At 34.3% G+C, this 16,402-nt stretch overlaps 1 protein-coding gene across 1 annotated transcript in view; it reads right to left on the bottom strand.

Moving 5' to 3' along the window:
* Lrp1b (LDL receptor related protein 1B) overlaps window positions 1-16,402 on the bottom strand; it is a 1,542,993-nt gene that overhangs the window by 956,933 nt on the left and 569,658 nt on the right. Inside the window, exon 4 of the mRNA XM_042055373.1 lies at window positions 367-486. Within this exon, the coding sequence (XP_041911307.1) occupies window positions 367-486 (120 nt within the window). The remainder of the gene's footprint in view (window positions 1-366; window positions 487-16,402) is intronic.

Genomic DNA, 16,402 nt, shown 5'->3' with positions numbered 1-16,402 from the left:
ACTATTTCACTTTGTATTGTTAATGGTATATCAAGAAGAATGAATAGAGACTTCATACTTGGCCCATGGACATACTGGGAAGTGGGGAAGCATTTAGAGAAATGTGGCTTAGTAGAAGGTTCTTGGATTAAAAGAATTGCTCTTAAAAAGATTAGAATTCCTCTTTGCATTTCTCTACTTGTTGTGGGACAGGAAAAAGATTTTGCTTATCATGTAATCATGTTCAAATGCTATGATGCCTTTTAAAGAGGTCCTGGAGCCTCAAAAGATGTAAGGGAAAATGCAGCTTTCTCCTTCCTAAAGTGGTGGTTATCTCAAGTACTTGGTGCATGCCAACAAATACAGAGAGTCGCCTTTCATACTTGCCTTTACAGCTTCTCCCATCTTCTGCTATTTCAAATCCATCCTCACAGTAACATTTTGTAATATTTCTGATCACTGCACATTTAAACTGGCAGTTTAGTTGCTGACAATTTGGTAGCAGTTCTGTAGAGGAAAAACAAATATAGCCTTATATTAAACTGTGCACACACAATGATTAAGCTTAAATACATTAATATTAAGCATAATTGATCCAGAGAAGAAGCTATATCTGTTATCTTAAAAACAGACTGGTTTACATTTATTTGAAGGATTGGTAACACTATTTAATGTCAATCAGTGTTCAGTTTTTAGCATGTTAGCATATTACTATGTTCAATTAACAAGTCCTTTCAAACTCTTGTAAATTAAATTATTTCAAGAGGAAAAGTGTCAGTGTGAAGGTTCATTTCCCCATCCATGCCTTCTCTGCCTGATGCATCAATTGATTTTCTATCCTTGGGAGCTTGTTTTGACTTACCAATCCATGTGTAACATGCATAAAATCAATGTGTGTATATTCTACCTCAACAATTTACGTTTCATTGGTTAGAAATATAGAAATACTGGACATAATATATTTCATTATGCTTGAGTTCTTTCAGAAGAAATGCATCATTAAAACATAAGTTAGCAAACCCTCCAAGTAAATTCAGATTCATTGTGATAAATGCACAAGACAGTGGGTGACAGGAGCACACAGTGCACAGTTATAATGAGAGCAGAATTTGCTAGATTTGAAAAACATTTCAATAGAAGATATGACTATTTATATGACCTGAAAATACTGTTCTAATATATTATAGAGGTACACTTTTTCCATAAGATGAATGATAAAAGCTTTTAAGACTGAAAATAAAAGAATTGAAATACGTTGTTCTTTGACAAAAATTTAGTTGGTGATTTATAAAATACATAATAATAGACAACAAATAACAATAATACATCTACTGTTCCCTTACCTTAATTTCGATTACAGCTTAAGATGAACTCATCTGCCTTCTCTCTTAAAACTCCAAACCTCCTTCCTAATACTCACTCAGGTTTTCCTTGTTTCTTATTTCTTTCAGTAGGCAAGAGTGGTCAGAAGAAAATTTACTAGTTTTATAATCCATATCTATTCTCCTGTAAAAATTCATGCTCCCCTGCTTTTCAAACTTAGTTGAGCTAATAACCAAAATCCCCATGCCATTGTGTGTCTGCTAGCCCCAGCTCATCTTTCCTATTCAAGATCGTGGCTTACTTAGTGCTCTGCCTCCCCTTCTGGTTATTATTTTTCTGTTTATTTTAGGTTTGCAATGTCAAATTAAAGCCTTACTGTATTTACAAATATTTTGTTGGAACATAACCACACTCACTATTTTGCAAACTGTTTCTGACTGCTTTCCCACCACCTCAGAGACCGCAAGGCCCGCAAAGCATAAAGTATCTACTTTTGCCTTTTATAGAAGAGATTTTCTGAGCATTACACTAGGTCATTCTCAGCACCAAACTTGCCTTTAATTTCCCCAGATTACAAAGGCCTTAGACTTCGTCTCAGCCCTCTCTGCCATCACTATTGCCAATTCTTTTCTTTCTTTTTCTATGTGTATTTATAGTTGCATGTAACCATGAATATATCTTCTTTTTCTATGCATTTCTACTTTAAGCTCAGTTAATTAACTTACTTTCCGGACTCATAAAGGAAGTACTAGTGACCTCCATCCTTTATGTGCACTGACTCCGCTTGACCCTCACTTGATTTGACCAACTATCAGCTCATTGTGCTGACATGTAATTGGCTTTTCACCCATTTCATAGTCTTTTTATTGAGTTCCATTTTTTAAAAATCTAACTAAGGACAAAATATGCCTAGACAGGAACTGTGGTTTTTTTTTTTTTTTTTTTTTTTTTTTTTTTTTTTTTTTTTTTTTTTTTTTTTTTTTTTTTTTTTTTTTTTTGTCTATTGATCAATTGTGAACTCCATTTTTTGGAACATAAATGTTGCCCTTGAATTAAAAGGATATTTTGCTGTCCTCAATTCCTAACTTTCATAATCCAAATAATTATTGAAATATTGTACTGAATTTTCTCATTTTGAATTATGTATAACTGTTTTCATTTTCTTAATGTAGCTCCAACTAATATAAAACACAACTATATCTACTTGGTTGTTCAAACGCTGCAAATTGTTTCATGTTAACATGATATGCTAACAAACATTCATTCTAAAAAATTATGGATATATATGTTATTAACTACCTAGTGCATGCGTGTTATTTAAAGGATGAAAATACAGTATATGAAGTGATTGATTCTTCTTAAATCTCAGCTTTGCTTGTTATGTCTGGTGATAATTTAAGAATCAGACTCTGAATAAGAAATCTCATTGAACCTTCATAGTATTTTAGAAAAAAAAATTATAGCTACTAGCTAGGCCAAGACATTACTGTAAATGTAGGACAGAACTTCACATATTGACAGTCTGCTTGCAAACCTGTCTGAGAACTCTTTGAATTTTGACTATATAATTGAGGTGTTATATAACTTAAATAATTGAAAAACTGTTATTTTATTTATTATTGTTAATATTACATAATTATTGTAAATATACTTTAATAATTACTTTCTCAAGATGCAGAAAGTAGTTCATAATTCATATTGGATCAATAAATTACTAAAAATCTTGACTTTAAATTGAGAATCAACATTAGTAATTATTTCCAGTTAGTTAATGTAAGCTAAACCCCCAATATTGTTTATTTTCCTCCCAAAGTTGGGTAATTGAGTTGGGACTCAGTGGAAGCAGTCCAAACTTTGATTCATTTTTCAGGGCACTTCAACCTGGTGCTGCCGGAGAACTTATCCTGTGTAGTTTCTCACATTCCAAAATTTTGTGTGTAATCTGTATCTGTTTACAATATGACATGGTAGTGAATGGGTTAATTAGAAAGGAAAACAATGTAAAAACTAGCTGTAACACAGAGCAAAAAAATTATTAAAAACACCCATTTCCTGATTTACAAAGAGAAGGATTCATCCATGTCTAGGAACTATGGAAAAGCATCACAGAAATGGTTGTGGAAAAATTAATTCAAGAAGACTTTCATGGAAGTTTCGAGAGATGGCTCAGTGGCTGAGCATGTGCTAAGCAACCATGATGGCCTGAATTCAGACCCACACACCTACATAACACACAAGAAATCATCTCACATGGGCCCATAATCTCAGCTATGGGCAACAGAAACCAGAGAATCAATGATGAGTACTGATTGTCAGCCCAAAAGAAAACCATGAATTTCAGGGAGACACCTTTAAGAAATAAGATGAGAAAGTGACCTAAAATCCTTCCTATGGCATTGGTGTGGGGTATTCAGATAGGCAGGTGCAGAGAGGCATACTGTCGTGTGCGCACACAATGCACACATGTGCATATACATGCAAACATTTACACACACACACACATACACACACACACACACACACACACACACACACACACACACACACACACACCATGATAAAATTATCGAGAACAATCATAAGGCTGCAGTCCAGTTAAATGAAAATGATTCATAAATACTCCTTCCCGCCTTTTCCATGCAAATGTGGTAATTCACAATAGAATAGACCCCAAATATTCCCTTTTCAAGTCTGTAAACTCCTTTAATTATGTAATACCTATAAGACAGGAGCATGAACCACTGAAAGTTTCCAACAGGGGTAGGATAGCCAGGCAAAGAGAAATAAAAAAAAAAAGAAATCATAGCTATATTTGCTTCTATTGGCTGTTCCCTTCTCAAAGATATGTGTATTTACAGGATGAAGGCTAGAATTTGATCAAATAATATATGAAATTATGGGAAATTGCTAAGTTTAGATGCTGATAACAGATTACAAATTATTCTGAAACACTGGCAGTATGAAACTAATTCAATATTAGGCTATTAATTATTATAGTTATCTATCTGATCTACATAGCATCTATGTCAAATTATATGCAAAACTCTACTTACTAAGTACATAATTAACAATATATCCACACACGTTAGAAAGTTTGTTCAAGTAACACAAATTCTGTGCTTAATCATTTTTTTCTGGATGCCCTTTATGTGGCACAAACTCTGGCTCATGTGTGATCATCATAGGATTTGGCTCAGACTGAATTAGCAAGACTACAAAAATCTAAATCAATAAGATATCAAGATGGAAACTCTAGGCATCTCTGGTCACAATTTTTCAACTATGTCACAAAACATGACTGTCTCTTTCATTTTCAAAGAGGTTAATATTTCAAGTCCTCCATCTGATTCAATTAATGAAGCCTCTTCTACTTTGATCTATTTTGAGGACTCTTTTCAATGCCCTTACAAATATTATGTAAAAAAGGTCAAAGTGGTAAACTAAAAGTCATCCATATATTAGGTAATGCAAGCTAACAGTTTCCAAGTATTATGTAGCTTTGCACCATCTAAACGTTAAAAGGTTTTCGATACATGAAGTAGATTTTTTATGTATAGTACTAGAAAATAGAAAAAATAAGATGAAGAAAAGCTATCAATTTCTATCAGCTCTGAGATCAGTTTAACTTCTCATTTTTTTCTAAGCAGTAGTAGAATATTATATTGAGATAATAAAAATAACTGTGAATCAAGATACTTTAAATCTCTTTCTTCTTCTTCTTCTTCTTCTTCTTCTTCTTCTTCTTCTTCTTCTTCTTCTTCTTCTTCTTCTTCTTCTTCTTCTTCTTCTTCTTCTTCTTCTTCGTCTTCTTCTTCTTCTTCTTCTTCTTCTCCTCCTCCTCCTCCTCCTCCTCCTCCTCCTCCTCCTCCTCCTCCTGCTCCTCCTCCTCTCCTCCTCCTCCTCCTCCTCCTCCTCCTCCTCCTCCTCCTCTTCCTCCTCCCCCTCCTTCTTCTTCTTCAGGATTCCAGGCTATGTAGTACTTCAAAGGGCAGAGAAACACTCACTGTCAAGCTTGTTCTAGCTTCTACCTCCTGGGCAAAATAACGGTCACTTTTCCACATCTTAGACATCTATCTCTCTTTAGGCTATATTGTTGATATTTTCAGTAATCTTCCTCTTTCTACAGTACAATAGTATTGCATTGTATGACTATACTGAAGTCTGTTTGTTTACAAACTGATATTCATTTCATTTTTTCCCAGTTAGGAATTGTGTAACAAACACTGAAGTATCTTATGTGTAAATATAGATTATGATCTTAGTTGAATAAATCTGTCATTTCTGAGTTACTTCATAAGAGAATCTTTCATGTCAGAAGAAACTAAAACTTGTTTTCTAGACTGGCAAGCAGTGCTGGGCTTCTTTTTGTAGTTTTATGTTTTGTTAATGTACATGTTTGTTTTTTCCTTCTTTCAATATCCTGGTATCTTGAGAGAAAGAAATTTTGAAGTCTGGCAGCATGAATCTTTACAATGCGCTTTTCTATTATCGCTTTATGTAGTCCAGATCTACTTTATCACCACATAAATTTTAGTCTCTTTGTCTGTTCCTACTTGAATGTTAATAGAAGTAGTGCTTAGAGAATGTCTTCTTCTAATTCAAAATTTAGGAAACATCCATCCATACTTACTGTTGATTTCTGAGTTGTATGACTTTATAGTATACAAACACTATGAATGTGTTATTGTATCTACATTTATAGTTTTGCATTTATAAAAAATGATATTGTTTCTCGAAGTGAAGTATAATTTAGAAATATGCTTGAATTTTATTTTCCAAATTTGCCTTCTATGATACTGTTAAACTAAGCAAAATTGAAAGCCTAAAAGTTATAATAATTAAATAATAAGGTTAGCAAATTAAAGATATAAGGAATACAAGAATAGTATATTACCACAGACTCTTCTGAGTTGAAAAGAGAAGAGGAAAGTGAACAAGTCAAGCTCTATACATTTGACAACTTCACCGAGGCCTTCCTCAAAAAGACAAACTTTTGTTCTTAATTTTAAAAATTATTAAAATTAGTGTGTGTGTGTGTTTAATTTTAGTTGAATATTTCTCCAAAAGAAAATATAGGCTACACAGAATATAGGTTATCACAGAAGAGTGTATCAACCAATGGTTTTCTTAGAGTTAGAACAGAAAAAAGGCTGGACTGGGATTCAGTTCGGTGACAGAGCATCTGTTTTGAAAGCACAAGACTGTAGCTTCCATGTCCAGCAATAGAAAAAGTAACTGTAGAAATAAAATAACAACAACAAAACAAACAAACAAAAACTGTATGGACTCCTCTATAAACGGAGTTGTTGGGAACATTCATGAGATGGCAATTGCCTTAATCATCACTAAAGGAAAACAAAATTTTATACTGAAGATCAAACCCTGGCATACACGGTATCGTGAAGCTGTGTAAACTTCAAGTGAGGAGATACACATCTGCTTCGTTACTCCTTAGCAAGAGATTCACCTTTCAAATGTTACCAAAAATTAACTTAGGGTTCATATCAATTCAATTCTTTCGGGAAATTATTAATATAAAACATTAAGAATATAAAATATCTTAAATTGTGGGTTATGTAAAAATGGAAACACCAATCAGTTTAGGAATAATGAGGTGAAAAAAAAAACCCTCAATGCGTTTACCTAGCAAGGCCATGGAGCTTAAGGAGTGTCATTTGGTTATATTGGTATTTCACATTTAAATTTTGTAGTAATCGTGTATACTAGTTTGCTATATCTGTTATGAGACCCTGCCTCAAAAAAGCAAAGTAAAATCCAAACAAATGAACAAAAACACTATCAATCATCCAGAAGTAGATCACCTAGAATGGATGGGAGACCTTGATGTCATTAAAGTCCTTAGTTATAAAAATGGAAGGTTGAACACAGCAAAACAATAACTTAAAATAGCAAACAACATTATTTCTATTATCCTGTATTTATATTCATTAAATAGCCTTACCAATTCAGAAAAAAAATTATAACTTTCATAGGTACAAAACCAGGAGAAAAGTATCAGCAAAACAACTTTTCACAGGGGGCTTTTAGACAGTTATTTTTATTATTCTTCTAACATAAATTAACTTAGATTCATGATTCAGAAGATAGAGTCACTAAAATGAGAACAAATATAGTACTTCTGAGGAAAATGGTGCGGGGACATTCCCAGGTGACAGGTATGCAGCCCAATATATTCTAGAGCACATATGTAGCATTGAAAAAAAATGCCACAAGGAATTTATGAACAATAAATGACCTGTGTTGATAGTCCACCAGATGTAGCTTTGGAGAAAGTGCACAGATGCCAATATGCTTGTCCTGGTTTAATGGCTGTCTGTAATATAATAACATTAGAATCATCTGCAGCAGGTAAAGAGCCAGTTTCTAGGTCAACTACAGTCTTCTTTCAGAATAAGCCTCATAGACATCATCTCCACCTACGTGCCAGACGGTATTAGCAGAAATCCTCCCTTTCTAGTGATATGGAACCAAGAAGATAGCAAAGCTAAATGCTGGGAGTCAGGGAAGCCTCTAAAACAAGAGATGACTGCCATGTTTAACGTTAAGTACCACAGAACAGCTGAATGTTATGATATATGTGTGGGAGCTGAGAGATGCAGGCCCATTTCCTATATTGTCTGGTGGTCACAGAATCCGAGAGACTAACTGGCACAATCTGCACCTCCCAACACAGGAGGTGGTCACCTGACCTCTTTTTTTTATTTTATTTTTTTTCCAGTTTATTTATTTTTTATTAAAAATTGCCATCTCCTCCCCTCCTCCTCCCCCTTCCCTCCCCTCCCCTCCACCCACACCCCCACTCCCTCCCTCTTGAGAAGTTAGGTAAACTCGGCACCATTCTGAGGTGGTGAGGATATGCTAATATGATTCTGGTCCTTCCATTGTAACTAGGAGATCATCAGGGGAGGCGGTGTTTTCTGCCTGTGTAACCAAGTGGGGATGAGTAAAATGTGACTTGCCTCATCTCAGCTACCTAGGCAACAGAAAGTTAATGCAGCTTTTTGTTACCTTCTCCTCCAGTTTACATTTGGTATAAAAGCTGTTGGGAAAATAAACACGGGGAATTCGGGATCTGAATAATCCCTGAAACTCCCTCCCTATACTGTCTTGTGAATCCTGACTTTATTGTTCCCACTCCTCCACGCAGGTGTGAAGTGTTTTTTGTTGGGGCTGGTCCCCAACATATATGCACATATATGTACATCCATATACATAATTTATTTCAGAGTGTTTTATTTAAACTATGAAGGAGAGAGTTTCACTATAGGAGATTAATTGATAGTCTAGCACACCGTTCTTCCACGTTTAGGCTCTTTGTGAGGGTCCATGTTGCCAGGTTTTATATTTTGATAGATGCTTGCCTCTTACAGGCTGTCTACAATTGTTTTTTCTCTTAATCCTTTTCTTGCCTTTAGTATAATTATGAAAACCATTGAGAAAACATTTAGAAATATTGCCTCTGGCTGCAATTAAGTATAGGTCAAAAGTAGAATTAAGAGATGAAAGATAACAGACAGCTCTAAATCTCGGAAATATATCTGGAGATAACAGACTGAAAACTTGTGAAATGTATTTCTAGACAATACTCTGCAAACTCTGGAGAAACACCTACTCACATGTTGTTTGGTTCTTTTAACTTGTGGTTAGTTCAGAAGGATCTAACAATGACCACTTCTGGCAATGAGGCAGAAACATCAGAGAGGAACGCTCCCACCCAAAGAGATCATGTGATCCAATTATTATTTAGAGGTGTACATGTAGAAGTCGAATAATGGAAGAAATTAACCACAAATGCTACTCAGTGGGGAAAATTGCATAAATTTGCATACTAAAAGCAAACCAAAACTTTCGAAATTCCTTGCAGAGAAAATAATAATCTTACAGACATTTTAATGATATGTAAGAATAATAAAATCCCCACTTCTTGATAATAATAAAAATCCATTGTTTTAAACAAATATAACACCTCAATTCTATCTTCTCAATGAAAAGATACAAAAAGAAAATTTGAGTTTCTAAGAATGAGTCAAAATTCATAAAACGTCCTAATTATTGCTCATTCATTTCTGAGATTCATTATGCACACTGTACAAGGATTGGAATCTGCTAATTTGATAAAAAGAAAATATTTAAAATACTTTGTTATTGTATAGAGTGGTACTGAGAATATGGGAACAAAATACAAGTTTCTCAGAACCCTAAATATGAAATTAACATATGCTTCCGCTGGCACACTGTCTCATACACAATGAAAATTAAGTCAGTATATGAAGGTAATTCTACTAAAAATTCATGTTCATTGGAGAAATATTCAAAATCACTAAAGTTTGAAATGAACCTCCCTACCCTTGAGCAAAGTAGTGGTTAAAGAAAATATCACATGCACACACACATACATATACTCTATGCCATTCATTATTATTCTCTGCATGTTGGTCATTTTTAAGCTACAAAGAATTAAATCCTGCATGTTTAGTATAGTTGAAGAAAAAGAAGAATTATCATGTACAGATAATGCAAAACAACAAGAAAAATCCAGATACACACAAATACCCTACATTTTCTCTCATATACAGACCATGGGAAAAATAAACCAGAAAGAAAAGAGATTTTTACAGTTTAGGGAATGTTACTAGATAGAGCTAGGTAGACATGATCCTTGTTCAACGAATGCACATGTGGATCTATCACAGTGAGATTTGACATGGAATTGGGTGTAGAATGTTTTATATCATGAAAAGTCCCTAGGGTTGATAATCAGCACCAAAACTTCAAATGGAAATAATGGAACTATCATTGTGAATACCATCAAGCTACACAATTAATAATAATAATACCATGTATAGGAGATACTAAAAATAGATATTTTCTGCTGCATATCTCAATAGCATAATTTTTGTATTTAAATATCTACTTATCTCAGGCAATGTTTTGATATGAGTTTCAACATTATATTGATATTCTGAAAAATGTGCTCATGCTCATATATCTTCTTGATTTACCAGTTTTACCAAATATTATCATTTTTTATTCCTATAGAAGAAAGAGAGAGAGAGAAAGAAGAGAAGGCAGAGGAGGGGGAAGAAAGGAAAGGAGGAAGGAAAAAGGAAGGAAGGTTGGGTGGGAGGAATAGAGGGAGGGATGGAGGAAGAAAGAGAGGATGGAGAGAGAGGGAGTGGAGGAAGGAACAAACAAACAAAAAATGGAACAAAGAATGGAAGGTAGACAGGGTCTTCAATGCTCTCATTGTCTAGGTAGAGCCTGTTGCCTTTCTGTCTCTGTCTTGAAAGATAAACATCTTACCAAAATAAGTCAGGTAGAAAGCAAGGTTTTCAATTTAATTTGTACAGTATTACTTCAGACACTTGTCACTTTGGCCTTTGATTTTTTTAAATAAGTTAATAAATATAGTAAATTTTTCCCATGTAGCTTGATAAGTAAAACAGAGCTCGAGTCATCTAAGTCATCTAAGCTGCCATCTTACTTCTGCAAAGCATGGACAGTTGTCCTGCTTTAATATTAATGGTATCCCATTTTCCATTGGTTTATTGCTATTTTCGCTCTGGAAACATCTACGTAGAAGAGTCAAAAGACATAGGAAGCTGATTTCTTCAGATATGAATATACAAACGTGATACTGAAGAATGCGTAGTCTTCCACTACAGACACTCAATAACAAACTGGGCAAGAGCCAGGCTTTATTTGTTTATTTAATTAATCTTTTTAGAGAAATATAGTATATAGTAGAATGTCTTTAAACATATGTGTCATTACACTTTTCTCTATTAAAGTTCCCTCCTGTCTCCCAACTGTTCTTCTCTTAATTAATCTTCTCTTCTGCTTTATTTGCACATATATTTCAATTTTATTACCCTCTCTATTATCCATCCCATTCAGACCTCTTTCTCTCACCACAACATTTTCTTTCTAGTTTTGAGACCTACACACATATGTATTCATAAATATACAATCATGTATTAAAATACTTACATAATTTTAAATCTAGGTTCTACATATAAGATAAAATGTGATGTTTTTCTGAGCCTTGTATATTTTAGTTAGAATAAAATTTTCTAGTTATATTCATTTTCCCACAAATGCTCTGATTTCACTTTATTTATGCTTGCTAAAATTCTACATATGCAACATTTTCTTTAACCACTTATCTGTTGATGGACATCTAGGCTTGTTCTCATTCTTGTCTATTGTAAAAATAATAGCAATAAATATAGATAGCAAATATGACATGTATGTGTTGTCTTAGTCCCTGAAGAGTGATATAACTGGGCCTTTGGTAGTTTTTTATTTAGCCTTTTAAAGGCTCTCATACTGATTTTGATAATGGCTGCATAATTTTGTGCCCTCATATACAGATGTAAGCATTTCTCCTTCTGCCACATCCTGAACAGCATTTGCAATCACCTGTTTTTTCTTGATGGTAACAATTCTGACTAGAGTGAGATTGCATGTAGATAAAACAATCTGTCCTTCCCCATCCCACAGTCATTCATCTCCAAAGAAATACACAGAGGCTTTATTAATTATGAACTCTTTGGCTTATTAGCTAAAGCTCATTATTAACTAGCTCTTACAACTTAAATTAATCCATAATTCTTGTCTATGTTTAGCCACATGGCTTGGTATCTTTTATTAAGAAGTCATTTTCTTCTTGCTTCATCTACATCTGGTTGGTGATTGTAGACTGAGCCATTCCTCTTCCCAGAATTCTCTTAGTCTTGGCACACCCCTTATACCTCCTTTCTGGATACTGGCCAGTCAGCATTCTATTAAACTAATATGCATGACAAATCTTTACAATGTAGAAGAGCATTCTCCTATTTTTCTTTTCAAAACAAGAACACTGAATCTAATATCCTTTATTAAGCTTTTTTTCCTGACCATTATCTATATCAACTTGTAATCAACACTCTAAACAAAACCAAAAATCTATAATCTAATTTTTGGGAGAATGTGGACATAGTTTTCTTGGCTACTTACTGTTGATTATGGGTGCTGATGATCTTATGGGGACCAAAAAGATAATTTAGTATTATGGCCATGTCCTGACTGGAGTGTTCTGTGAGGCTGAATTGCCTCACAGAAAAGAAAAAAGAGGGATATAGATATTATAGGATAAAAGGGTAGATATTGAATCTGAGATGAGAAAAGGGAGGATATACATATATATGTGTGTGTGTGTGTGTGTGTGTGTGATAGAATAAAAAGGTAGATTATTGAATCTGCTTTTATAAAGTGGCTACTAGTTTTAAATGTTCTACATTGGATTAGACTTTTGATATTATATATATAAATTTTATATGTTGAGATTAATGTTAGTACATACTATGCATGCATTTCTATTCTTGTTCAAAGTATTGAACAAACAAATCATTTAACAATGTAATTTGAATTTTTAGGCTTTGAAAATTATTATTGTCAATGGTTTAGATATTAAGGAAATGCAGTTTAGTAGTTAATCACCTTTTATCTTTATAAAAGAACTTGTAGTCAAATTAGGTATGTTTTCAAGGTCAAATAAAAATATATCTTGGATAGACAGGTCATCTTCAAACACTTCAGAGATCTACAGAATATGGCATTTAAGATGTTTTTATAACATGGGTCCTTTCTTTCTTTCTTTCTTTCTTTCTTTCTTTCTTTCTTTCTTTCTTTCTTTCTTTCTTTCTTTCTTTTGCATATCTGGTCCTAACAGCATCAAACTACTGCAGAGAAGATAATGGGTATCAAAGAAACTCCACATGGAACTTACATTCTTCGTGGTAAAAGTAAGCCACTGGGCAAGAAAATGACCTTGCCTCTATTGCTGACAGTATGCTGTCCTAATTGGACAAGCATGACACAAAAGAAAGTGAAAACCAAACATTGTCAAGACAAGGAGGGACAGCCCTTCAGAAACCTGTTTCACAGAAAAGTCTATCAGCTATGTTAGGCCTGTAGATGAAAATGGATTCTCCAATGATTCAGAAGATCTTTGGGTGACTCTCTAGGCAATCAGGTATTTCTGTCATTACTTACAGTTTTTTGGAAGTTGTTTTCCTATATTTCCTGCTTAATCAGCTAATATTATTTCCTTATTGGGTCTTTGAGGGAGTTGAAGACTAAATAGTTATAGTTATCATTTTCCTTGTTTACTAGATGCAGAAAATAAGCTATAATAGAAAGTAAATTAGATACAAGACTTTAGACTCACCAAGATAGGAAAGATAAAGAATTTTTTTCTGAATTAGCCAAATGAAAATGGACTAGACATGTTGATGTACTTATAGCCTGTATATATTGTTTATAGTAGTTGTACTTACTGCATATGGTTTTTCTTATATCTATTATAGTCTTTTTTATTTTATTCAAAAGCAGAAATATTGTGATGTTTTATTTATGTTTTAATAAATAAAGATTTACTAAAGATAAGAAGGGCAAACCTAAACCACTAGAGGCAGTGGTTACACACACCTTTAATCCCAGGATTTGGGAGAGTGAGGCAGATGGATCAAGTCACCTTAGGCTACACAAGATCAATGCTGAAACAAATCTAGGTGGTGGTGGCTAACACCTTTAATCCCAGGACTAGAGGGAATATAAAATGAGAGGAGAGAGAAGCTTAGTCTGCTGAGTCAGCAGTTGCCCAGCCTTGATGGAGATAAGACTTCTGTAGTGGCTCAGATGTTATGCCTTTCTGGTTTTGTGGATGAATCATAATATCTGACTCTGTTTTTTTTATTATTATTATTCGTGCTAAAATGGCATCTCAAAACAGTTTTATTTTACATCTTTGATAGCTAAGGATGTTGAATACTTTCCTCATACTTACTAGCATTAATATTTCTTCTTTGGATAACTGTTTAATAAATGTATTAGGCAACAACACTCATTCAGTAGAGTGCTGAAAGACTTAGTCTCAGCAAATTAGACAAAGAATAAATAAAGGAGATACAAATAGGAAGAGAAGTCAAATTACATTTATTTAGATATAGCATGATCCTATGCTTAAATGATCACAGGTAATAATTCTAAGAATTAACAAATTGGATTACAAAAAAATTTAAAGATTTCTGCATAGCAATGGAAATAATCTCCAAAGTAAAGAAAGAATTTGCAGAAAAGAAAAAATATTTACCAAAAACATAAGGACTTAATATATAGAATGTATAGCGATCTTCAAAAATGAAAGATACATCTACACACACACACACACACACACACACACACACACACACACACACAGTACCCCAAATCACCAAACCAGTGGATAGACTAATGAGCTGAATGTGCATTCTTTAAAGTGGATTTCTCTCAGGTTTCCATTTGTTCCTCTATTAGTACTCTGATTTTGCAGTACCTCTGGTGGGTGAAAAACATATTTTCATTACATTTACTTGTTGCTCTTTCTCAATACCCATTTCAGATCAATGATGAACGTGCACGCGCACACACACACACACATACACACACACACACACACACACACACACACACACACACACACACATATACTGATGTGGGAGGGCCCAGGCCATTGTGGGTGGTGCCACCCCTGGGCTGGTGGTCCTGGGTTCTGTAGGGAAGCAGACTGAGCAAGCTATGGGGAGGAAGCTGGTATAGGCCTCTCCATGGCCTATACATGAGCTCCTGCTTCCAGATTCTTGCCGTTTGGGTTACTGTTCTGACATCCTTCATTGAAGAACAGTGGTATGGAAAGGTAAGCTAACTATACCCTTCTCTGTACAACTTGCATTCAGTCACAGTGTTTCATCATCCCAATAGAAACCCTGATTTTTAGTCACAGCCTGAGAATGATGAAAAAATATTTCTTTCATTTTTATAGAAGGGAGGGACATACATGTGATGTGGGAGAGTCTTCTGTTTGTGTTGATTTCATTGGTTAATAAAGAAACTGCCTTGGCCCATTTAATAGGCCAGCTCTTAGGTGGGTGGAGTAGACAGAACAGGAAGAAGGAAGTGAGGTAAATGGCTCAGTCAGATTGCCCTGCCTCTCCTCTCTGGGACAGAGGTGATGGAGCCAGCCCGCCAGGTCAGACATGCTGAATCTTTCCCGGTAAGACACCACTCGTGGTGTTACACAGATTATTAGATATGGGTTAGTCAAGATGTGAGTAAGAGGCTGAAACTAATGGGCCAGGAAGTGTTTACATGAATACAGTTTGTATGTTGTTATTTCGGGGCATAAGCTAGCTGGTGGCCGGGAGCCGGGCGGGATGAAAAGCAGGCCTGACCGCAGCAACTCATCGCTACAGAAATGTATACTCACAAACAGTTTCTGAACACAATACTAACAGGAAATCAGCTTTTATGCACAGTTTTTTTCTTTGAAGTTTATGATATACACTTTTTTACAGATTGACAATTAAAGATTTTGAATCTTTTCAAGAAAAATAGTAATCCATGGTCATATACAGTTTCTAAACTGTATGAAGACTCATTTGGATTTTGACCCATTTCCTAACATTTTATATTATCTAATTTTTAGCAGGTTCTCAGAAACAGACATGTGTGTGCCCTTGGGATTATTTCTTTTACACAGAGTCATGGCAGAGTCCCCAAAACACTCATGAAAAGAGTACAAACGAGTCTATAGTACTGTTAGATTTGAGAAAATACATGAGGAAATTTATGTGATATTAAAATTAGTCATCTCTAACCATCTATCATTACAAATGTTTTATACGCCCCAAATATCTCTTTCTGCTATTGAAATTTAGCATATCACCTTATATTTAAAATTAAACACCCAGAATACCAGAAACAATTTGCAAAACATCAGATGCTTTTTTCACATTTTTGTTTTGTTTTATATTCACAAAAGAATAATACTGGCCTGTTTGAAGTTATCCAAGTGAAGAATTTATGTCTCACTATGAGAACAATTTCTATCATACGTGATTCACTGCTATTGTTTGAATTCTCCTAACATTTTCAAATTTTGATAAATAAGTATTTTAGGTGGACTTTTCTCTGCAAAGACAAAATGTCTTATTAAACCATTGAGGTAATATTTATTTTGGTGCACATTTTCAGCATAATTGGTTGGTAGTTTCTTGTA

This window comes from Arvicola amphibius, chromosome 7 (genome assembly GCF_903992535.2).
Source record: "Arvicola amphibius chromosome 7, mArvAmp1.2, whole genome shotgun sequence".
In the NCBI taxonomy this organism is placed as follows: Eukaryota; Metazoa; Chordata; class Mammalia; order Rodentia; family Cricetidae; genus Arvicola; species Arvicola amphibius.
The sequence above is the reverse complement of the archived record's forward strand: the minus strand, read 5'-3'. Positions and strand labels throughout refer to the sequence as shown.